Below are 24,437 nucleotides of genomic sequence, written 5' to 3'. Positions count from 1 at the left end.
CAGACTTAGCCAAAGGCCTGGCACAGCCGGGCCCTGCTCGGAGCATCAGGGCTGTTTCTGGGTCCAAGCACCTATTTTCTGGGGCCTGGTCCTGGGAGACGGTGGGGCCGGGGGCCCGGGGGCCCGGGCACAGGGGCAGAACAGACGCCCATGCCCTCACCAAGGACCCCAGGCTCCTGCGCCCCCTGCACCTCGGGCTTGGGGCTGGGGGAGGCCCGCGACTAACCCCACAGCACCCCCCAGTGCATCCACCGGGACGTGGCAGCCCGGAATGTGCTGCTGACCAGCGGCCACGTGGCCAAGATTGGGGACTTTGGTCTGGCAAGGGACATCATGAACGACTCCAACTACATTGTCAAGGGCAACGTGAGTGCCGGCACGGCCGGGCGGGGGCGGGGCGCGGGGCCGAGTCCGGGTCCGAGGTGACCGGGCCTCCTGTGCCAGGCCCGCCTGCCTGTGAAGTGGATGGCCCCCGAGAGCATCTTCGACTGCGTCTACACGGTGCAGAGTGACGTCTGGTCCTACGGCATCCTGCTCTGGGAGATCTTCTCGCTGGGTGAGCGGCTGCGCCGGGGCTGGGGTGGTGTGTGGCCCCCTGGTGTCGGGTACTGCGTGGAGGAGCCTAGTCCAGGGAGCTCGGGCCTTCCCGTGGAGGCCTGGGGGGTTAGAACCCGACTGAGGGAGTGGCTGTTGTGGCGCCGAGGGAAGGAATCTGACTAGGAACCGTGAGGCCGTGGGTTCGATCCCTGGCCTCGCTCAGGTGGGTTAGGAATCCAGCGTTGCCGTGACTGTGGTGGAGGCCGGCAGCTGCAGCTCTGATTTGACCCCTAGCCTGGGAACCTCCACATGCCGTGCGTGCGGCCCTAAAATGACACAAAAGAATCCAACTGAGGCAGACCCATCTCTGGAGGAGTGGGTCTGACCCCCAGCCTGGTGGGGTAGGTTAAAGAATTCGATGGTGCAGAGGTGGTGGCTCAGATTGAATCCCTGGCTTGGGAATCTGCCTACGCTGCAGGTGTGGCCGTTTCTTGTTTCTGTTTTTAAAAAGGATGCTTGGTGGTCAAGGCAGAGAAAGGGCTGGTGGGTGTGAAGAGACAGACGGGCTGGGCCCCCAGGGCGCTTCCTCCCACCCCCCCACCCCTCGGCCTGCTGGCGGCGCAGTTGCTGCCTCCTGGAAGCGCAGCTTCCCCTCGTCAGAAAGGCCGTGCCCTTGATGCAGCTCCCGTTCCTGGGGCACCAGGAGGCAGAGGCACCCGGGCGCCTGTCCTCCTCCCCGAGGCTCCTCTTGCAAAGCGTGGGCTGGCCTCTTGGGGGGCGATGTGTTCTGGGTGAAGGCCCTCATGGTCCGAGAAGCCCAAGCCCTGCGCGGAGCCGGGCAGACAGGAAGCACCATTAGGAGGAGCTGCTGCTGCCACCGCAGCCCAGCGGGCACCCTGCACCCCCAGGCCGGCCAGGGTGCGTGTGCGGGAGGTGACGGTGAGAGCACCGAGCAAGCTCTCCTCACGACCTTGGCCTCTGCAGGGCTGAACCCCTACCCTGGCATCCTGGTGAACAGCAAGTTCTACAAGCTGGTGAAGGACGGGTACCAGATGGCCCAGCCTGCGTTCGCCCCCAAGAACATGTACGTGACGCAGCGCGGGGAGCAGGGCACAGGCGCCCGGAGGGCTGGTCACAGGGGCTGCCCATCGCGGCGGGTGGACGTTTAACGCAGACTGACGCTCGGACCTCAAGGCAGGCCCCTCTCGTCTTCCGTCCTGGCTGTGCTGTTGGCCAGCCTCCCAGCCACCCGGCCCCCGGGGCCTCTTCGCCGCTTCACGCCGGCCGACACCACGAGCCACTCACTGGCTCGCAGCACAGCCCCTCCGTGGGCTCGCTGGCCCGTCTCCCCACGCCTGCCCCCTCTGCCACCTCCTCAGCCCCTTTAGCCCTCGTGCCCACCACCTCCACCTCCCAGCCTGCCTCTCACAGCTGCAGGCAGCAGGCCTGCCCCTTCTTTGCCTGGGAGCGCGCGCCCGGCAGCACCTCTGAGGCCCTTCCTTCTGCTCAGTTCTGAGGCCCTTCCTTCTGCCCGACGGCACGCCCTCCCCCCCGGGTGCCTGGGGACTGGGTGCTGGTCCTGGACGAAGCGCCCTCTGGACTCCGTCGCGGGGCCTCTGCCGGGCAGGACTGCACTCACACGTGCAGGCAGAGCGGCCCAGACGGGTAACCGGCTGCTGTCCCTTCTCAGATACAGCATCATGCAGGCCTGCTGGGCCCTGGAGCCGACGCGCAGACCCACCTTCCAGCAGATCTGCTCCCTCCTTCAGGAGCAGAGCCACGGCGACCAGAGAGCGCGGGTGAGTGCGGGCGGCGCAGGCTGGGCGGCTGGCTGCATGCAGCAGGCTGGGCTGGGGCGCGTCCATCTGGATGACCCCCGCCCCCGCGCCCCCAGGACTACAGCAACCTGCCGAGCAGCAGCAGCAGCAGCAGCGAGCCCGAGGAGGGGAGCTCCGGCGAGCACCTGGCCTGCTGCGAGCAGGGGGATGCGGCCCAGCCCCTGCTGCAACCCAACACCTACCAGTTCTGCTGAGGGGGTGGCCTACCCTCCTCCCTGGACGGGTTACCATGGGCAGAGCACAGACTCTGCCCTGGGCCTTTCACTCAACAGCCTGGCCCAGCTCCCGAAACTCAGGAATGTGGGGTCCAGGAGGTCGGGGGACCCCACTTCCAGGACCTGGGCCGTCACTGCCAGTCAGGGGCTGGGGCCGAGCCTCCCCACCCCTGCCCCCACCCCCCCACTTTTCAGTGCTGGGCCTCGCGTTTGCTATACTAACTGGGAGCGCACCCAGCTCCCGCTGAGCCTGTCCCCGCCTTCAGGAAGCACCCCCTCTCCCGTGTCCACGGCAAGGGACTGGGTCTGTGCCTCCGAGCTCCCAGGAGCTGCCCACACACACGGAGAGGAAAGCACGGCCCCTGGGGCCCTGGCAGAGGGGGACACCTGCCGCGTGGGAGCAGACTGGTGTGCAGGGCGGCTCGTCTGGAAGAATCGCATCGTCCTGGCGGCCTCTGACCTCCTGCCCGCAGCCCCTCCTCCATGCGTGGGCTGCTCCCGCTGCCATGAGCCAGGCGGCAGTGCCAATCCTGAGTGTCCCGCCCGGCCCCCTGTCCTGAGCCGGCCGGCGGGGCCCCGTGTGGCTGGCCACACCAAGCACACAGGCCCCCGGGTGCCGCTGCCTCACTAACAGTCACGCTGTAGGTTGTCCTGTCAGCATTAAACAGCAGTATTAACACACCGGCCTCTGGTTCTTGGCGCCGCTGGGGGCCCTCGGGGCCCGGGACCCCCCTCCATCCCTCCTCCACCAGGGCGACGAGGCGGGCGCTGACTCGCGCTCATCCAAACCATGTGATTGAATCACCTTTATTCCGGCGGGTGGGGGAGGGAGGGACACAACCCCCCACTCCTCTCAATAAGTTACACGGCTCGGCCCCGGCCCCCGGCCCCCGAGCCCAGCCTGCTGCTCCCTCGCGGCCCTGGCTGCTGCCCCTTCACGGAAGGGAAGTTTCCTTCTGCCGCCAGCTCAGGTCGCGCTCACCGACCACATCCCCGCGGCGGTGAGGGCCCGGGGCCAGAGAGGACGTGAGCCGTGGCGGCAGGGCCCGGAGGGGTCCTCTCCCCAAAGCTCGGGCACAGGGACAGACCTGGAGGGAGCAGCTGCGCAGCCCCCCCGCCCCCCGTGTGCATACAGGAGGGACCCCTGAGGAACCCCAAGTCCCGGGGGGGGGGGCAGCCGGGGCAGCTTCTCTGGGTCTCCCTGCCCCGTGGCAGGTCACCCGGGGCTCGCGAGGAGGATCCTGCGCCCCTCCCGCCCCCAGAAGGCGGGGACCCTCCCTGGGCTCAGCGCACGGCAGCTCTTTGGTCGGTCCCAGGAGTGCAGGCCGGTCCCTGGGACGGATCTGCCTCGGCAGGGGCCCTGCTATGGCTTGAGAGATGGTGTGGTCCCTGGGCGGGAGCCTGGCTTACTCTGCGGCTGCGGCTGCGGCCACGTCCGCGTCCTCCGCGTCCACGTCCGCGTCCGTCTCGGTCTTGATCTGCGCCACCCCCAGGCGGTAGAGGGTGTCGCGGATGACCACCTCGCCCGGCTGGCAGCCCTGCACCACGTCGTGGATCTGCCGGTTGACGATCTCGCGGCTGGTGAGGAAGTCCAGCAGGCGGTTGTAGAGGTAATAGTGGGTGGCGTTGTCGAAGGCGATGGGCCGCTGGCGGGCGCTGCTGGGCCTGCTGTCCGCGAGGGAGGCCACGAGCGCCGCGTAGGGCGCCAGCTCCGGACACAGGCCCAGGGAGTGGTGCCCTGCGCTGGGGTCGCCGGCGCTGGGCTGCGTGCCCGCGTGGACGATGCGCCGCGTGGCGCTCTTGGTGACCGGGTGCTGGACCGAGGGCTCGGCCTCTGTCACGTCCACCGAGTAATGCTGGTCCAAGAGCTCTGGGCAGGACACGCTCTGGAAGGAGATGACAAGCCACCGTGACTCCGGGCATGACTGAGGCAGAGGCTGCGTGGTGGGCGACACGGCACAGGCGCACTGCCCCTCAGGGCATGAGCGTCCCCGCTGGGCAAGAGGAGAGGGTCAGAAGGTCAGCACTTCCTAGGCCACTGTGCCTCCAGCTCCAGGAACACCCCAGGCCCCAGCCACCTCCATCCCAGACAGGGCTGGCCTGGGCTCTGAGCAGGTCCCTGAGCAGGGCCCCAAAGGGGCCATCTTCCAGGCTGCTCTGCAAGGCGACCCCTTTGAGCCCAAGCCACCCCGGGCAACGAAGCGACGTGCGGCGGCCTCCCGCCCAGGAGGGACGGTCAGGGAACACGCGGAGGAGCTGCTGGCTCCAGCACGCAGACAAGACACTGGCGCAGAGAAAGATGCCAGACGGGTCCCCGAGGCCTCACCGAGGGCCGGGGGAGGCGCGGTGGCCTTGCGGGATCCCAGGACCCGAGAAGGGAACTCACCACAGGCGGCTCCGTGGGGTTGGAGAAGCAGCCCTGGTTCCTCCCCCACATCTGGCTGGTCAGCTCGGGGTAGCAGAGGTCGGCACACAGGGCCACGGGTGTGGCCATGTCCACCACGTACACGGGAGGCCAGTGGCGGGAGGAGACGAGCAGGTCCACGTGGTCGAGGGCGCTCTCGCCCCGCACGAGGCACTTGGAGCCGCAGACCACCTGGTGGGGAGACGGCACAGTGCGGGCTGGGAGGCCACGTGCACACAGACGGAGCCGACCCCACCCGCTCTGCCAGCCGTGCCAGAACCCGGCACGTCAGGCACCGCCTGCTGCTGTCCCTCAGCCAAGTCACCAGCTCACTCCTGCCTGAGCCCCGAGGGGGGCTGAAAGACCCCCGCCACCCCCAAAGCAGCCGGCCATCTGCGGTCCAGCGGCCCCGTGGCGCATGGCACAGACAGTAAAGAGGAGCCGGTGAAAATTGGAGGATCCTGGGCCACCCCAAGCTGAAGGCAGAGCTGAGCAGCTCCCCACCCACCCTGCTGCGACCCACCCTGCTGTGCCCTCCAGATGGCACCCCGATGCAGGCTACACCTCTGCTGGCAGCGTCCCCCGTGCCGTGCGGCTGCCGGGCAGCTGTGCCCACTGGACAGCTCTGCCTCCCCTCCTCCTTACAGCCTGCCGCCCGGTGTTCGCCCCAGTCATCACCGCCGTCCCGTCACAGCCCTGAGACCTGGCTCCCGTCCCGCGTGCTCCCGGGCTGCTCAGGAGCCGGATCCGGAGCCGGCCGTGACCGCCGTGCCTGGGGCAGGCTCTGGGTCCAGGGGCGGCGTCAGCACCATCCTCAGACGCAGCTCTTGTGAACCCTGACGGCCAGTCCCTGCCCACTCCCTGAACTGGAGGCTCGGCGAGGCCACCGCCCCCACCGAGGAGCTGGCCAGGGGCTTCCACCCGGCGCTTCCAGGGTGGGCCTGGCTGTCACACAGGCACCAGCCTCCCAGGGCGCCCTCCTCACGAACCACCTTGAAACCCAAACCCGGCCACCTCCTGCCCCCGCCGGCTCAGGGCAGCGCGGTCGCAGCCCTTCCCCCGTCCCCACGGGGCTCCCGGCCTCCTCTGGCTCTGCCCCCACGGCCAGCAGGCCCCTCTCTGCGATTTCCGGCTCTGGTCCTTGTCTAGAGCGGCTGCCACGAGCCACGGGGACGTCCCTTCTCAAGGAGAGGAGCGACCTCGGCATTGCTCCCTCCGTGCCGACCGCGGAGGAGGCAGGGCGGGCGGACGGCCGAGGGTCACCGCGGACCGCTCAGGCCCCTCCCCGCCCACCGGGGGAGGGCACGGGCCCCTAAGGAGCTCGTCCCCAGCTGCCCGGCGGCCCAAGCGCCGGCTGCGGAACGAGCTGGACCCTCCAGCTCCTCTGTGCGGGTCACCCGACCAGAGCCAGGGACCGCCAAGCCCCTGGGCGTCGCCCGCTTACCTGATGGGGGCACACCTTGTAGATCTTACCCCCTGTGAGGTGAGGCGGGGGCTGTCGAGGTCTGGCTCCATTCTGAACAGATTCGTAGAGAGCCAACAGGGAAAGGCAGAGCTGGTCCTGGAGCGGGAGCACAAGCCTGAGCAACCCCAAGTGCCCACTCACGGCCAAGGGGCAAACCGTGAAGGCCAGGGTGGGCTGCGGTGGCCTTGAGGATGGCCAGGTCACAGACAGAAGCCAGTCAGACTGGACGAGCTACCAGGCTCTTCCTACTCTGCACGGGGCAGGGCAGGTGTCAGAGAGGAGCCAATAACCGGGCATAAACTTGGGGCACAGGCGTTTCAAGAGCACATTAGGATGCACGGACGTGCACAAGGCACGGGTGACGCACACGTGCGCACATGCATGTGTCTCTGCGCTCGTGCCACAGCACTTTTCTCTAAGAGCCTGGACGGGTGACAACCAGATACCGTAAACTTCCTAAGGTTGGGATTTTGGTATTTTCCACTTTGCAAGGAAGGAAAACCAGGCCGGAACTGTCAGGCAGCTTATCCAAGGCCACACACACTCGGCGGGCAAGCCTGGATTCCCGTGGCTGCGTCTGGACCCACTGCCTTCAGTGGAGGAAGGGGCTGAGGGGAGGCAGCCCTCACGTGCCCGTCGCCACCTGGCTGCTGCCACCTGCCCGGCTGCCCTGCCCCCAGCACCCTGGGTCCAACCCAGGCGGGGGTCACGGGGGTTCATATTCCTGCCCAGCAACACCGCCCACCAGCCTGGCCCCAGGCCCCTGCCCCCAGCACCGCCTGAGACCCACCTTGGAGTCCTCGGCGGCGAAGGGGATCCCACACTGCCTCAGCAGGCGCCGCAGCTCCTCCTCGCTGTAGGAGCTCAGCTCCTCGAGCTTGCAGGCGCCCTCCTGGAGCAGCCGCACCAAGGCGCTGCCATTGCCTGCAAGCGACGGTGGGTTAGAGGGCCGCCTTCGGCACGAGGACGGGGTCGAGGGCCGGGCTACAGCCGAGCACCGCCCTGGGGGCCGGGGCCGGTGGACTCGAGGCAGGGCGCAGGGATGTGGAGTCTCTTCCGCCCGTGAACGTCAACGGGCGCCACCAGCGGAGCGCCCTTGCCCAGACCCCCAGAGCTGGTGAGGTGTTCAGAAGCCAGAGCTTGCGGCCTAACGAGACCGCGCAACCAAGGAGAGCAGCAGCTCTCGTTGAAAAAATGCTCCTCGGGAGTTCCCGTCGTGGCGCGGTGGTCAACGAATCCGACGAGGAACCGTGAGGTGGCGGGTTGGGTCCCTGGCCTTGCTCAGCGGGTTAAGGATCTGGCGTGGCCGGGAGCTGGGGTGTAGGTCGCAGACGCGGCTTAATCCCGCATTGCTGTGGCTCTGGCGTAGGTCGGCGGCTACAGCTCCGATTCGACCCCTGGCCTGGGAACCTCCATGTGCCGCGGAAGCAGCCCCAGAAAAGGCAAAGAGACAAAAAAATAAATAAATAAAAGGCTCTTTCATGCGATGCCCCCGAACCTGCTTCTCAACACAACCACGCAGGGGCTTCAAAACAAGCACCAAACACCCTGGGCCTTGAGGCCGTGGACGTGAGGCGGGATCCCCCGTGTCTGACCTCAGCCACTGTTCGGGAACCAGTGGACCACACACATCAGAGATGCCAAAGTCAATTCAGCAGGTCGCGTCCAGGACTTTAAATGAGGTCAAATAGGAAATCGGGCTGCATTCGCCAAGAGAAGCACCCACTCGCTTCTGCAAGGTGCTGCTGCAGACACACACACGGGCCTGCTTCTGCGGGCAGCACGCGGGGCCCTGCGGTAGAACCTACTCGCTTCATCTTCACGGCCAGCCAGTGGGGGAGCCACGCAGGCCTGGGCAACAAGGGGACGCGGTCGAGGCCGGGGAGCTACGAAGCGGCAGAGCCCGGAATCCAATCCAAGGGTCAGACACCGGCGAGCCCAGGGCTTCTCGACACAAGAGCACAGGGAGCGTGTGCAAAAGCGCCTGCAGACGTGTGCAGGGGGCAGAGCTGTCCCGCCCCCCCGCCCCCCGGAGCGAGACACTCTGCGACCGGAGCCTGACATCAGCCTTTTCAGCGGCAGGCACCCCGGGGGGGCTGTCGGGGGCGGGGGGCTGGTCCCATACAGGGTGCTGGCAGCTCTCCAAAACCCTGCACACCACCTTCACCTCCGGGGGGGCTGGTCACAGCTCGTCATTATCTTTCCAGAAAGACCCTCCAACCGTCTGCGCCGGACGACATTCCAGACTTGAGGGAGCCCTGCCCGATGCCAGGCAGCGGCCGGCGGCCTTACCGGGTGCCGGGGGCACGTCCAGGTTCTTGTCTTTCTCGGTGTTGACGACCACAGCCCCTCTCATGAGCGGCGGGAAGAAGGGCGCGACGACGGAGGCATCGAACTTGGTGATGGGGATGCTGGCGGGGAAGGCCACCTGCTCGATCACTTCCGTCTCCATCGTGGCCCAGAAGTCCTCCACGTTCACCTCGCTGGAGGCCAGGAACTCGGGCCAGGTGAACTGAAAGGGCAGGACGCCAAAGGCCCAGCTGTAAGAGCTGCACAGCAAGAGCAGCACACGGAAGGGCCTCCGGCCGCGGGCTGCGCGTCCCAGCACCTAAGCCCGCAGCGCCTGCTCCTGGACCGCGGCCCTTCCTCCCTCGGCCGCAGCTTCCCCAGGACCCGCGTCCCTCCTGACCTACGCCTTCCGCCCGGGAAAGGGCAGCTACGGCCACGGCCTGCCCCACACGCGCCAGACGCCGGCTCATCAACCACCCGCCTACAGGCCCAAGGGTGCCTGAGCCGAGACCACCGGAGTGAGGCCAGAGCAAGAATGTCAGCCAAGCCCAGGTTCCAAAGCCCGAGCCCTGATCCCTCGGCCTGGCTGGGGCTCCCCGGGGTCCAGTCTGGTGGCACGCTCCCCGCCTGCCTGGCGCGGGTGACCCTCACCCCTCCAGAAGCGGCTCTCAGAGCCGGCGAGCACGCGGCCATCCCTGGCCCTGAGCGGCCGTCCTCCCCCACCGAGCAGTGCTGCTCACGGCTCCTCTGCAGGCCCTCCCACTGGGTCCTGGGAGCGAGCCCCTGACCCTGTCGCCTCAGCCAGTCGCCCGCCTTCCTCCGCGAGGCGGATCCTGGGGCACAAGGAGACCCGAGGACCCAGAGCCCTGAGGCCGCGCCAGGGCTTAGTGCGTCTCCAAGCGGGATCCCTCCTGCAGCAGCACGTGCGCCGCCTGGAACTTGCTGGAAATGCAGATCCCAGCCCACTCCAGAGCCACGGCCTCAGTAACCCTGGGGGTGGGGCCCGCACACCCCTGACTGTAAGGGCGCTGGACCGCTGCCCGAGGTAACGCGTGCGCCGCAAAGCCCAAGAACCACGTGCCACGGGCACGTCTCTCATCGGTCCAGCGGGTCTGCAAGACGGTCCCCGAGGGGAGGGGCCTGCCCACAGGCTGCCTGTGGACACCGTGCGTTTCAGGCTGGGTCGGTCCCTTCCGTTTCATGCCAGGGACTTCACGATGCCCTGACCTCCTCTCCGCACATCCTCCCCAACGCTGCGCTGCATGCAGCAGAGGGAAACCACCAAGAGACAGCCACAGGAGAGACGAGCACACGGCAGCCAACGCCGCTGCCCTGTCTGGGAGCCAAGAGCCTCGACCAGGCCAAGGCAGGTGCCAGGCAGAGTCAGCTCCGCGGGAGACGGGCCTCCGGTGACTCCGGAGATCAGAACTCCACCAGTCTACGGCCAGATGTGCTTCAAGAGCTCAAGGTCTCCGAAGCTACTAGTGAGCACAGCAGTGCTTATAAGCTCAGACTGGAGCTCAGCAGCCAGACTCCGTTCAGGTCAGGCCCCAGCTCTGCCTCCTCCCGCAGGGTGAGCTGGGACAGGCAGCCTGGGCTCCAGCCCCTACACCTACACAGGCCTGGAGGACCAGTCGGTCAGGAGCGCGCAGCACTGAGCACAGAGCAAGGACGTGGCCTGTGTCACAAAACGCGCCACGAATCGCCACTGCGTGAGCGGGATCAGCAGACAGGCAGATCTGAGCAGGTCAGCAACGGCCTCTCTGTGAGACAACACACAAAGCAACAATGTCTAGCAGTTCAACTCATCTACAGGGAACGTCAGAAGGCTCCAGAGGCATCACGCTTGTTCCATAGCTCGTCATGTACCCCATCCTTCCAACAAAGACACCTGATCAGTATCTACGTCTGTTTTTAACGGGGAAGAGAAAGGACCCCGCAGGCATCCTCGCCCTGCCCGGCCAGCCAGGCCCAACAGAGCAAAGCTTTCCTCCCGAGGGCCGGGACCGCTCCGGGGGCGAGCAGGCGAGCGGCAGGTCCAGGAGCTACCCAGAGGCACCGCGGGGAGACGAGAGGACGGACAGCTGCCCCACCATCACTGCGGGCGCGGCGCTTGCGTTAGGCCAGCTCGCTGCCCGCGGACCAGAGCTCAGCAGGGTCAGGGCAAGGAGTTCGCCCACGGACTCTTAACCGATGCCCATCAAAGTCCTCTTGCGGCGCCCTCAGAGGGTTAAGAACCCAGGGTGGTCCCTGCTGTGCAGCAGGTTCGGCCTCCGGCCCAGAGCTTTCACGCCTTGGGCAAGGCAAAAACTCAAACCCAAACCCAAACCCCAATCCCTGCACCAGGTGAAAGAAGACTGCTTGCTAAGAGTTTTTTGTTCTCTGGGTTTGTGGCCACGCATGTGGAAGTTCCCAGGCCAGGGATCTAACGTGAGACTCAGCAGTGACCTGAGCCACAGCAGGGACAACGCCAGGTCCTTAAGCTGCTGCACCGCCAGGGAACTCCGAGCTTTATCATAAGCGGATGCTATAAAAATGAAAGCTTTTGTACACATCCGAAGAAAGGAGCATGAAGGTGCTCCTTTGTGCGCTCAGCCCTGGGTCGCATCGGTCCACCGTCTGAGGCTGAGCCGGCCCTGCTTTCCCGGGACGGACCGCGTCGTGACCTTACTCTCCTCGCCGCTGGATGTGTACAAGGCCTCTATTCGCTGTGTCCTCCGACGTACTCGCCTCTCTTTCAGGACCTGGGCGTCTCGAGCCATGAGCTCCACCGGCCCCAATTTTCACCTCATGTTGCTAAACGCCTGGTTTTGGTTTCGGCTCCGTGGCCTGACACCACTTGGGAAGTGCCCCACTCCCGCGGCTCCTCTGTGACCGGAAGCTTCCTTCCTTCCCGGGTACTTGTGAGACTTCAGGCACAAAGCCATCTCGGGGTGGCGCTGCCCTGTGCGCCCGTCTTCTAGTGGGGCACCTGAGTCGTACCAGGCCCCCTTTCCTCAAAACCCTTCCCGGGCTCGCCATGGCCTCAGCAGACCCTACCCCGGCCTTTCGCACCCCCCACTCCCTGCCCTGCTCCCCGAGAGCCCAGCCACACCGGCCCCCCACTGCTCACCCCCTCTGCTGCCTGGAACGTTCCCCCGCGAGAGCAACGCGGGCATCGGAGCGCTAGTCCCAGGCCTGCGGCGGCAGGGCCTCCCGACCCCCTCCGGACGGGAAGAGCTCCTTTGAACCAGCAGAGCCCCGTCTTCCCCCCACCTGCCCCAGCGTTACTGCCCCTTTTAATCAACACACCACAGACACTGACAGGACCCCTGCAGTCTTCACTGCTGGTTTATCTGTCCCCGAATCAGAAAGTGAGCTCCTGAGCACACCAACTCGGGGCGGGGGGGTTAAAACTGTCATTTCCCCGGTGTCTCAAGAGTGCCCCTAGCTGTGTTTAATAAGGCTGCTGAGTCAGCAACGACTATGCCTCTGCTGCCACCTGGCCCTCCTTAGGTGCGGCAGGAAAAAGCACCTCGCCTCACCCAGGAAAGGAGCCGGGGACATCAAGCGGGACAGCGGCTGCCAAGGGGTGGGGCCCACGAGGCACCCACCTCCACACTCTCCAGGGCCAGCACGTTCTCTTCGCTCCTCTGGGCCACCTCCACCGTGGGGGCCACGCCGCAGATGCCACAGATCATGTCGTTGTAGTCCCGGACCGTGAGGCACTCGAAAGCCCAGTAGCCGTTGCACAGCAGCTCCTGCAGCTGCCTCAGCTCCTCCGAGGTGAGGGTCTTCTCTGCAAGGAGAGCAGAGCTGCCACGGCCACAGAGAAAGACCTGGAGGCCACGCGGCGCCAGCCGCAAGAGCGGCTCCGCAAGCCGCGTCTCGCCTAAGGCCGCCCCAGGCCCTGGCCAGCCAAGCGCCACGCCAGTTGAGCTCCAGCTGCCCGGCAGCTGGCACCTGCGAGGCGCCCACCCGGTGCTGAGAGCTGGGAGGACACCAGCTCACTGAAGGCTCATGTCCTGACGAACCAAGAGCTGCGACTGACCTCAGCGCCCAACTGCAGACACCGAGGCACAGGAGAACCTGCGCAAGACCCCCCGCGGCCACCAAGTGGCACAGGCCAGCCTCAAACGCAGGCCTTTCCGACCCTCGAACCTCGGCTCTCCTGCAGCTGAGCTGGTCCCAGGGAAGGGGCGGGGCTGGGGCCCGTGCGGGGCAGAGGGTCGGGGTGGGGAGCGGGGAACAGGAGCGGACAGAAGCGAGGAGAGCGAGGGGGTGGCCTCCCGGTCTCGGCATCCCCTGGAAATGGGGGTGGGCCGCCAGACGCCCCGCGTGCCGACTGCATCGGACTAGCATTCGGGAAGGCCATGTCTACCTATGGCCAAAGGCTGAGCTTCTAGAAAGTCAGTTTCACCCTGGGCTGAGGGTCTCGGGGGCCTGGAAAGACGGGTGCTTCGCCACGCCAGCGTGGCCTTTCTAAAACTCCAAAGGAGGCGTGTGAGGAGGTCAGGGTGGGCCCTCCTCCAAGTTTCAGCACCCCTCAAGGCCACTACTGCCATGAAGCCCAGGGGGTTCAGGCCTGGCCTCGGGCCGGGGAGGCCGCCAGCCTGTACCTGTCTGCTCCTGCACTGACTGGAGAAGAGCACTGATGGACACCCGGGGGTCCTCGCCCAGCTTGATCTGGTTTCGGATGGCGAAGAGCAAGTCCAGGCTCACCAGCAGCTTGTTCCCCACGTTAAAGAGGCCTGCGGGTTCAAGAGCGGCAGAGGAAAATGAGTGACATCCACCCGGGCAAACGCCGGAAACGGACAAAGTGCCCGCGAGGAGGGAGCAGTTCAAAACAAACTGTGGTACCTTCATGATACAGGAAACCGGACTTATCGAGAAAAAGAAGGTAAAAGCTTAAATGCTCTGTCACCAGGCTGTCTCAACACACTGCTAACAGGAAAACACAAGTAATGCAACGTTTTCTCTTTTTTTTTAAATAAAAAAAGAAACAGGTGTTCCCACCGTGGCGCGATGGGACTGGCAGCTTCTCTGGAGCACTGGGACACAGGTCCGATCCCTGGCCTGGCACAGTGGGTTTTTAAGAGCCGGCACGGGTTGCCTGGCATGCGTCACAACGGCAGCTCACGCCTGCTGCCTGGCCTGGGGACTCCACGTGCGGCGGAGCAGCCGAAAGAGAAAGAAAGAAGGAACATCCCCCAGCGCCTCATTCAGTCCTTGCGCCCAGCGGTCACTCTTCCTCCATCCCGACAGCTACACCACGAGGACAGAAAGGCCAGGCGCCCCCTTCAGCCCAGGGATGTGCGGCAGAGGTAACCAACACCGACAAAACCCGGGAGGTCCCGCCGTAGTTCAGCGGTAATGACCAGTATCCATGAGGTCGCAGGTTCACTCCCTGGCCTCGCTCCGTGGGTTAAGGATCCGGCGTTGCCGTGAGCTGTGGTGTGGGTCGCAGACGCGGCTCGGATCTGGCGTGGCTGCGGCTGTGGCGTAGGCTGGCGGCTACAGCTCCTATTAGACCCCTAGCCTGGAACTTCCACATGCCGCAGGTGCGGCCCTAAAAAGACCAAAAAAAAAAAAAATCTCCCCTACACCAAATCCCGGGATAAAAACCCCAGAGAAGTGTAAATGCAGTCATCTTCAGACAAATGAGAGGTGACATTACATCTGCACAAAAGGCACAGAAGCAGAGTCCCCGTCAGGAAGAGCAGAGAGGCGTGGGGAGGCCCTCGTCCCAGGCGACGCCCAAGGCTGGGGCCACGAGGAGAAGGCTGGGCTCTGGTAAGAGATTCAGCACAGGAAACACGGGAAAAACACTGGTGTCCAAAACAAAATTGCAAATTTAAAAGACAACCAACAAGGTGGGAGAAAACTCTGTCCACCAACAACCTGAAAGAACAGAAACGCTCACAAAGGGAAAAAACCACAGAAGGTGTATGTACCATCTCGCCGGGAAGAAATACAGCACAGGAGGAAACGACAGACCAGTTTTTAGCCATCAAACTGACAAGCTTTAAAAAATCACAACACTAACAGACAAAAGACAAAACCCGATCATATTCCCCCTCCCCCCGGCCGCACCTGCAACACGCAGAAGTTCCCGCACCAGGGGCGAGGCCCACGCCACAGCAGCAACCCCAGCCACGGCAGCGAAACACCAGATCCCTGACTGCTGGGCCACCAGAGAACTCCCCAAGAGTGCCTCCCCACCAGCACGCAACAGCTAAAAACGGAATCACGCCATTTACCCCCCCGAATGAAATTCAACACTTGCGACAAACCTAACAAAGAATGTGGAGGACCCACCTCTGTGCTGAAAACAACAAAGCACCGATGAAAACAAACAGAAGAGGGAGTTCCCGCTGTGGCTCCTCGGGCTACGACCGACCAGCATCCATGAGGGATCGAGTTCGATCCCTGGCCTCACTCAGTGAAGCAGCCGGCGGTGCCACAAGCCGAGGTGGGGGTCGAAGGTGCGGCTTGGATCTGGGCGGCCACCGCTGTGGTGCAGGCCGGCGGGTGCTGCCCCGGTGTGACCTCCAGCCCGGGGACTTCCACACGCTGCAGGGGCAGCCCTCAACAGGAGAAAAAAACAAGAAAGAAATCTGAATAAAATGGAGAGAGAGACATGCCCACGGCTGGGCGGACTCAGAATTTTCACGCAGGTCAAACCTCCACAAGCTCATCTACAGAGTCAACACGATCCCAATCAAAGCGCCAGCAGGCTCTACAGACACCACCGAGCTGACTGTAGAATCCGCACGGAAATTTGAAAGCCTGAAAACAGCTACTCCCACTTCAGGAAGGTCAGGCCGGAGGACTCGCACTACCCGACGGCAGGACGTGTCACAAAGCTGCCGTCACCGAGAGGCTCGGCCCTGGCAAAGGGACCCACAAGGTGAAGGAACAGAAGAGCACGGAGCAGGAGGCGGCCCACCCCCCACGCCCCGCGCGGCCCCCCAAAGGCGCTCGGGCAGCTCAGAGCAGCAGAGACTGCTGCTTGGCAAGTGGTGGAGCACACGCACGCCCTCGTGCAAAACCCTCACTCTGGGCCCCGCGCTGCACACGAAAATTAATTCAAAATGGACTAGAGACATAAACATAAGCCATAAATCAGAAAATCTTGAGCAGAAAGCAGGAAAATATTTACGATCTTCACTTAAAGAGAGCTTGGCAATAACATGCAAAACCACCCCTAAAGGAAAAAAATTGATGAAAGGGTCTTTACCGTAAGTGGGGCCTCTTGCGCTGCGAAACACCTGTTAGAAGATGGAAGGCCAAGCCCCATCCCATGAGAAAACCAATCACGTATCTGACAAAGCATGTGCTGGTTTTCGTTTGTTTTGCTTTTTAGGGCTGCATGTGTGGCGTACAGACGTTCCCAGGGCGGGGGTCAAACTGCACCCGCAGCTGCTGGCCTACACCACAGATCCTTAACCCACTGAGCGAGGCCAGGGAACAAACCCGCATCCTCGTGGATACTAGTCGGGTTCATAGCTCGCTGAGCCCGCTGGGAACTCCCGATCAGAAAGTGTAAGACCATCTGAAGCTCAAAAGCAAGGGGATCGAGGTGGCAGAGGAGACGGCGCTCACCGTCTCCCAGAACACGTCAAACCCATCTCCACGGAGAACGATCCGCAGGGAGCATCCACTCAACGCCGGCGCCAGTCCGGAACCTCCCCCAGGACCAGAAACCCTGCACGTAGCTGGGCTCAGCGACAGGGGGAAGAAGGGACCCACACCCTGGGAAGCCACCTATCGGGGAGGTCAGCTGAGACGGAGGAGGGCCGAGCAGAGAGCGAGCCGCACAGACCCTGGGGACCAGAGCCGGACACCGCACCCCGAGGCGCTCGGGCGGGGGCCGGGCGCTGAGACCCAGGCCCCGGAGGAGGTCAGTTCTGGGGAGAGGAGTAGGGTGGGCGTGGGGACAGCCTCAGGGGCTGAGGAGCGCTGTGCCAGGAACCCGAGAGAGGCGCGTCCGGCCCGGGGCGCCCAGGAGGAGGTCTGGCCCCGCAGGAGACGCCGGACGCCACTGGGGCGGGGGGTGGGGGAACCGCCACGGGAAGTTCGCTCTCTGCGCTCCCACGGGCACGAGGCGCCTCTGCCCTTGACCAGAGCACTGCACTGTCCACACCTTGAGCTCTGCCTGGTCTCTGCCCTGAGCCCTCCCCGGGCCTAACGAGAGCCCCACGCTCTCACCAGGCCCTCCTCTGCCCCTAACCAGACCCTCCTCTGTCTTAACCAGGCCCTCCCCTGTCCCTAACTAGAGCCTGAGGCTCTAACCAGGCCCTCCTCTGTCCCTAACCAGGGCCCTGCTCTATCACTAACCGGGCCAAGCACTGTATCTAATCAGACACCTGTTCGGTGCCTAACTAGGGCTCTTCTGTGTCCCTAACCAGGGCCCTGATCTCACCCCGACACGGCCCCGCACTGGTTCTGACTCAGGCCCTGTGTGGTCCCTACCTAGCAGCCTGCTCCGTCACTAACCACAGCCCTGCTCTTTGTCTAACTCAGGCCCCGCAGTGTCTCTAACCAGAGCCGAGTTCTGTCACCCACTGGGGCCTCGACCTTTCCCTTAGTCCATGGGATGTCCCCAGTCAGAACCACGTGAGGTCTCTGAAGACTGTCTCTGACTACGGCCCTGCAGTCCCCACCCAGAAGCCTGAGCCGTCCCTGCGTAGGGCCCCGTGCTGTCCCGAACTAAAACCCTGCTCCACCGCAAACTAAAGCCCTGCAGCGTCTCTAACTCAGGCCCTGCGTTCACCCTAACGAGAGCCCCAATTCTGCCCCAACGAGCGCCTGCGACGGTCCCCATGTAAGACCTGCGCTGCCCCAGCGAGAGCCCTGTGCCGTCTCAAATGGAGAGTCCCCCCGTCCCTAACTAGGTCACAGTCTTCCCCTAAGAGGCCCTGCGCTGTCCCTAACCCTAACCTCGCACTGCCCCGACTAGGGACTTGCACTTGGTCCCCAACGGAAGCCCCGTTCCATCCACAACTACAGACCTGCTCTGCCCCAACCGAAGCCCTGGGCTGTCCCACTCTAGAGGGCCGCTCAGTCCCTGACCAGAGCCCTACCCTGGAGCGAAGGCCCTGTGCCGTCCCTAACTGGGGCCCAGGGCCACCTCTAACCAAGATGCTGCGCTGTCCCCAACTAGAACCCTCATCTTTTCCTAAACAGGGCCCCGAGCGGTCGCTAACTCCAGCCCTGCTCCAGCGGGACGCAGGGCCCCACGCTACCCTAACCAGGGTCCCAGACCACCCCGGACTCAGGCCCTGCCCTGTCCTAACTACGGCCCTGCGCTCTCACTAACCAAAGCCCTGAGCTGACCCTAACTGAGGCCCTGCCCTGTCCCAACCAGACTTCCACTGTCTTTACCCGGAACCCTCTTCTGTCCCTCACAAGAACCCCAGTCTGTTCCGAAGAAGGCCCTGCCCTGCCCTGTCTCTAACCACCGGCCCGCACTGCCCCCGACTAGGACCCCACACCTCCCTCGCCAGGGCCCGGAACGCTTCCTACCTGGGGCACTGGGCCGGCCCTCGCTGGACTCCAGGGCTGTGCCTACCTAGAGTCCTGCTCTCTTTCTCGCCAGAGCCCTGCGCTGTCCCGAACGCTGGCTCTGTTCCTCCCTGAGGCCCTTCACCGTCCCTAACTAGAGCCCTGCTCTGTCCCCAACGGAAGTCCTCATCTGTCTCTCACACGAGGGCTGCCCTGTCCCTAGGCAGAGCCTACGGCGGCCCCACCTACAGCCCTGCACTGTCTACAGCTGGATTCCTGATCTGTCCCTAACCAGGGCCTGGCACGCTCTCCAGCTCTCGGCCCTGCTATGTCTCAAAGCAGGGCCCTGATCTGTCCCCACAGAGAACCCAGCACTCTGCCTTATTACAGGCTTCGCACTCTTTTCACCCAGAGCCCTGCTCCAGCCCTAACCAGAACACGCCTCTGTCGCTAACGAAGGCCCTGCCTCACCTCTAACTAGTCTTGCCCTGTCCCCAAGAAAAGCCCTGCACTGTCCCTATCGAGGGCCTGGACTGTCCCTATGAAGTGTCTTGCTCTGTCCCTAACTAGGGCCCTGTGCTGTCTCTAACTAGGCCGTGCTCTTTGCCTAATTTCAGCCCTGCTCTGTCCCCAGCTAGGGCCCTGTGCTGTCCCAACTAGCGCTGTGTACATCTTTTGCTAAAACTTCGTAGTCTCCCTATTGAGAGTCCAGCACCGTCCCTAAATAAACCCCGTGCTGTCCCTGACTGGAGCCCAGTGCTGTCTCTAAGACTCTACCCTGTCCCTAACTAGACCCCTGACTTGTCCCTACCTAACCCTGCACTAGCCTGAACTAGAGCCCTGCACCGTCGTTTTAAGCCACACGCGCACATGGACCCTAACTCGCACACTGACCCTACCCACTATTCTCTTAACCCTCAACCTAGCCCACAGCCGACCCGATCTGTAACCCTAACCCTTACGTGAACCCGAACTTGTACCTTAACCTAAACCTAACTGGATCCCTAAATCTGAAACCAGAACCCCAATGCTAACCCTAATCCTAACTCCTCACCTGTAACCCCAAACTCTAACTTGTAACCCCTGACCCGTAAACCGTCACGCTAGCCCAACCCCAACCCTAAGGCCACAGAGAACAGAGACTAGGGGATTTGAAACTCACAGGTCACCCAGGAAACGGCTTGTTCACCTCCAGCGACTCACCGTCACGCCCAATCCCCGTGTCCAACCAGACGGTCGCTTCTTTGTCTCACCCACTCCTAGAGGAGCCGCTCGATGCAGAAGAGCGACCCCGGCGCGGTCAGCTAGCTCGCGTGCTTACACGGCAGGGTGTGTGTGGGTGACGCCGAGGTCCTCAGAACACCAACCACTCCGTCGAGTCCTCTCAACAGAGGGCACCCCCTGCCAGACGGCCAGAATCCTCCCCTTGACCCGCCGGCCCTACAGGGAACCCTGACTTCATGGGCAGGGCGGGGTCGGTGCCCCTGCCAGCTGTCTCCTTGACACAGCCCCGATCTAGAGGGGCTGTAGACAGGCCGGGCTGGGGGAAGGCTCTTTACCTGGGCAGCACTTCGACAAACCCTTGGCTACTTTTGGATCTCAGGCTGGATTCAGCAGCCCCCACTGGCCCGGAGGTCAACGACTGGGGAAAACTGCCCAGTTATTTAGCCCGTTTGGTTGCTTCCAGGCCAGTGAGCAAGTCCTGGCTGAGTTACTGGATGGCATGGCAGAGCCAAGGGCAGCCTCCTAGCCGGCTCGCCCAATTCTGTTTTAGAGAGGAGTCATGAGGGCCTCCTAGGAGGGCCTGTGTAGCTGAATCTGACAACAGAAGCGGGATGTGTACTCGGTGCTGTTCCTCCAAAATCCAGAGGGCGCGTCTCGCAGAAACAGAACCCAAACTCCTACCATTTGTGTGCAGCACTAGAGAACCCTGAAGAGCCCAGGTAACCCTGAAAAACAAGAACACGGCTGGAGGCACCTCCCTCCCTGACCTTACACGACATTATGAGGTTACTGTCACCAAAACAGAGCGATACTGGCACAGGAACAGGTACATAGACAAGGGAACAGAAGAGAGAGCACAGAAATAAATCCACTGGTAAGTCATCAGCTACCTCAGAACAAAGGAGCCAAGAACACAAACAAGGGAAAGGACAGTCCTTTCAATAAATGGTGCCAGGACACCACACACCAAAGAACCCTGGACACCATAAGCACCACATAGGAAACCGACTACAATCTACGATTTTTCACATCAAGCCCTTCCTCTGCTGGATCCTCTGAAAATAGACGCCCCCTCCCAAAACACTAAGCCAGACAGAGAAATCTCCCAGCACCCCCTTTTCCTCCCACGGTGGGGCCACCTGATGTCTTGAAGACATGTGTTTCCTGCCTGCGTGGACTCGCCTGAGTGTGGTCCCAAAGCTGAAACCGTGGCAGACCCCGAAGAGACCGAGCTTCTATCGGCAGCATGAGGGACAGGCTCCTTCATGAGCCAGGTCCACCCGTGGACCACACAGGAACCTCGAGGGTAAGAGAGGCGAGCTTGGCGCCCCCTGCTGGCCAGCCGGGACATGCAGGCCACCACCTCCCAGTTCAGGGGAGGCCACGCTCTGAGCAGGCAAGACTGCAGGATCCACTACATTTGGAAATTCAAACAGAAAGAGAGCCACACACACCATGCCTTCTTCAAAAATACTTAGAGAATAATTAATTGGAAACCATATGCAATCAAGAGCACGCAGACACAAACGTTACAACTTACACCAAAATTTACTCAACACTGTCCGCAGGCAAGATTTAAAATGCAAAACTATAAAACTGTAGATGGGGACCCAGGACCCAATGGTGGGGTATGATGTGAAGCTCACCTCCTACCAAAGAAATCTACTCGTAAAATGATTCTCACAGAGCATCTGCTGAATGCCGGAAGACCTCAGACTTCCAAAATGGGCGAAAAACAAACCAAAAAAACCCCCTGCCACATGACTGGGTAGAATGAAAGGAAGAGAGAGAGAGAAGAGAAAAAGAAGAATTCAGGACGTGACCAGCGCTCCTGAGAAGCAGCTGTGCCAGGGGAAAGGAATCTGCACTGGGAGGCCCCTGAGCGGCGGGGAAACCGGCTGGGAAGCAGGAGGCGCCTCGAAGCCTCAGAGAAAAGCACAGCCGCCGGTCTGAGGAAGGACAAGCAGAGAGCCGCACGGACCATCTGTGCCGCCGCCCAGCACACCTCAGCCTGGGACACTCAGGCGGGGCCTGGGTGCTGAGGTTCAGGCTTTGCAAGTCAGCGCCAGGGAAAGAACTAGGGTTGGCTGTATGAAAACAGCATGGGGGGCACCCAGGGAGCGGTGCCCCATAACCGAGGCAGTGTGGGAGGAGGCCTGGGACCACCACAGAAGCAAGGCACCATTGCTGGGGAGGGTGAGAGGAGGGGGAGCAGGACCACCACAGGAACGTCCTTCTCTAGGCACAAAGACTCCCAGGCAGCAGGGTGCCTCTTTCACGGGCAACGGGGGCAGGTGCAAACCTCTGCAGCCAACTCTGACTCCAGAGGTGGGCACAAGCCCGCCAGCACTGAGGGTCCCAGGACCAGGCACTGCCCACTGCCCCAGTCACCCTAGAGGCTGCCACTGCACAGGGCCATGCGACTGAGCACAGGCACTGCACCCAGCTCCCCGGGAATACACACACCCCACTGCTGCCACTGCCAAGGGCTCCAGCGCCTCCCCCACCTCCTGGGGGTCCCTGCCAAAGGCCCTGCAGCCAGGCACAGCCTGCCACCCTCATCGTGCATCACCCAGGGGAAAGGATTAAGAAATTCTCGGACAAGCAAAAACTAAAAGAACACAGCAATGACCTGTCCTAAAAGAAAGGCCGAATGGTCTCTCCTCAACAGGAAAGAAGAAAGAAGACACAGGATGGAGAAAATCCCAACAGGAAAGCGATCACTTAAGAAGCCAGGAAACAGGTCTCAGAAAGCAACGGCGAACCAAGCAACAGCACAACGACAAACATGGAGATGCAAAGACGTACATCAAAACCCTGCACTGCGCGGAGGGCTCCAAGAACACGTCTCGCGTGAGACAATCTAGACCATTCTTGTTAAGAACCCAGCTTAACAAGGTGCTGAAGCCTAAAGGGCTATCGGTCTAAAGCACGTAAATGCAAGAAAAGGGTTAATATACTTGAAAAAGTAAGCGTATCCAATCAAAACAGAAATCGCAGATTCAAAAACACCACAAATCAGAGGACAACAAGCATAAAAGAAAATCATCAAAGAAACAGGAACAAAGGAGAAACACAAAATCCCCTGGAACACACGGCTGAGAACGGCAATAAATACACACCTATCGGTAATTACCTTAGACGCCACGGGACCGATGCTCCAGTGGAAAGACACAGAGCGGGGACTGGACCAAAACACAAGACCTACAACATGCTGCCGACACGAGACCCGTGAGGGCAAAGGACACACACAGACCGAAAGTGAGCAGACGGAAAAAAAAAGATGTTTCATGCAAATGGAAACAGCAAGAAAGCAGAAGTCACGCTACTCACAGCAGACAACATCAGCCTCAACACAAAGGCCGTAAACAGACAGAGGAGACGCTCTTTGATGACCCGAGACTCCGTTTAAGACGAGGACGGCTCACTCATCAGCACACACGCACGGCACAGAGGAGCACTCAGACACCTACCCAACAGGAGAAACCGGGGCTCCCGTCCAGGCGCAGCGGAACGAATCCGACCATGAATCATGAGGTCGCGGGTTTCATCTCTGGCCTCACTCAGCGGGTTGGGAGCCAGTGCTGCCGTGAGCTGTGGTGTAGGTCACAGACGCGGCCTGGATCTGGCGTGGCTGTGGCGCAGGCCGGCAGCTACAGCTCTGATTAGACCCCTAGTCTGGGAACTTCCATATGCCATGGGTGGGGCCCTAAAAAGACCAAAAAAAAAAGAGAGAAAAAAAAGAAAAGCAAAGGAGAAACCCACGGGACCACAACGACAGCAGGAGACCTTAACACCCACCCCCATCGACGGACAGGTCCTCCAGATGGACCATCAGGAAGGCAGCAGGGACAAAGAGAACAGAGGGACCTGACGGATATTTTCAGGAATCACATACAAAAATCAGAACATACATTCTTTCCAAGTGTACACAGAACACTCTCTGGGGCCCAAAACGAAACAAGAGAAACTTAAGAGGACAGAGTTTATTTCAAGCATCTTTTCTGACCACAATGGTGTGAAGCTGGAAATCAACCACAGGAAAAGAAATGAGAAAAAAACCAAGTATATGGAGATGAAACAACATGCTACAAAGGAGGAAAAAAAAAAGTTCAATGATGAAATCAAAAAGGAAATTTAAAAATAACTCGGAACAAACAACGATGACAGAAATATCTAAAATCTGTGGGATGCCGCAAAAGCGGTTCTTGGAGTTGAAAGTGATAAAGGCATTTTTCAAAAACAAGAAAAATCTCAAACAGCCTGACCTATCACCTAAAAAAATCAGCAAAAGAACAAATAAAACCTAAAGTCAGCAGATGGAAGGAAATCATAAAGACCAGAGAGGAAATCAATGAAATAGATTAAAAAACAATAGGAAAAAAGCAATAAACCCAAGAGACGGTTCTTCGGAAGGGCTAACAAAAAAAAGAAAGACAAACTCTGGCCAGGCTCACCAAGGAGAAAAGAGACAGAACCCAAATAAACAAAACAAGCGATGAAAAGGAGGAGTCCCTGTGGTGGCTCAGTGGTAACGAACCCAACTAGTATCCATGAGGGTGCAGGTTCCATCCCGGGCCTTGTTCAGTGGGTTAAGGATCCAGAGTTGCCGTAAGCTGTGGTGCAGGTCGCAGATGTGGCTTGGATCCCACGTTGCTATGGCTGTGGTGTAGGCCGGACACCTGCAGCTCTGATTCAACCCCTGGCCTGGGAACCTCCACATGTCACAGGTGCGGCCCTAGAAAAGCAAAAAAAAAAAAAAAGAGAGAGAGAGAGAGAAATCTCGACTGATACTGCAGATATACCAAAAAAAAAAAAAAAAAAAAAAAACCAAAAAAAAAAACCCAAAAAAAAAACCACCCTAAAAGAACCTACTATGTGGGATCAAGACAGTGGAGGAGTAAGAAAAATGCTGCTCATCTTCTTCCACGAATACATCAAAAACAAAAAATAAAAACCAAAAAACTTCATCTACATGT

General features: G+C 61.4%; 2 protein-coding genes across 7 annotated transcripts in view; one reads left to right on the top strand and one right to left on the bottom strand.

Annotated features, from left to right (window-relative positions):
• Positions 1-3,271, top strand: part of CSF1R (colony stimulating factor 1 receptor) — a 28,174-nt gene extending 24,903 nt beyond the window's left edge. For all 3 annotated transcript variants that reach the window (XM_003124100.6, XM_021085015.1, XM_013995332.2), the window contains 5 exons: positions 244-366; positions 445-556; positions 1,522-1,621; positions 2,228-2,336; positions 2,432-3,271. In XM_003124100.6, the coding sequence (XP_003124148.5) occupies positions 244-366; positions 445-556; positions 1,522-1,621; positions 2,228-2,336; positions 2,432-2,569 (582 nt within the window). In that variant the 3' untranslated portion in view covers positions 2,570-3,271. The remainder of the gene's footprint in view (positions 1-243; positions 367-444; positions 557-1,521; positions 1,622-2,227; positions 2,337-2,431) is intronic.
• HMGXB3 (HMG-box containing 3) overlaps positions 3,382-24,437 on the bottom strand; it is a 73,252-nt gene continuing 52,196 nt past the window's right edge. For all 4 annotated transcript variants that reach the window (XM_021085011.1, XM_021085012.1, XM_021085009.1 and 1 more), the window contains exons 14-20: positions 13,347-13,478; positions 12,342-12,526; positions 8,752-8,971; positions 7,250-7,383; positions 6,439-6,555; positions 4,977-5,186; positions 3,382-4,476 (exon numbers count right to left, since the gene is read on the bottom strand). In XM_021085011.1, coding sequence (XP_020940670.1) covers positions 3,997-4,476; positions 4,977-5,186; positions 6,439-6,555; positions 7,250-7,383; positions 8,752-8,971; positions 12,342-12,526; positions 13,347-13,478 — 1,478 coding nt within the window. In that variant the 3' untranslated portion in view covers positions 3,382-3,996. The remainder of the gene's footprint in view (positions 4,477-4,976; positions 5,187-6,438; positions 6,556-7,249; positions 7,384-8,751; positions 8,972-12,341; positions 12,527-13,346; positions 13,479-24,437) is intronic.

Source organism: Sus scrofa, chromosome 2 (assembly GCF_000003025.6).
Source record: "Sus scrofa isolate TJ Tabasco breed Duroc chromosome 2, Sscrofa11.1, whole genome shotgun sequence".
Lineage (NCBI taxonomy): Eukaryota > Metazoa > Chordata > Mammalia > Artiodactyla > Suidae > Sus > Sus scrofa.
The sequence above is the reverse complement of the archived record's forward strand: the minus strand, read 5'-3'. Positions and strand labels throughout refer to the sequence as shown.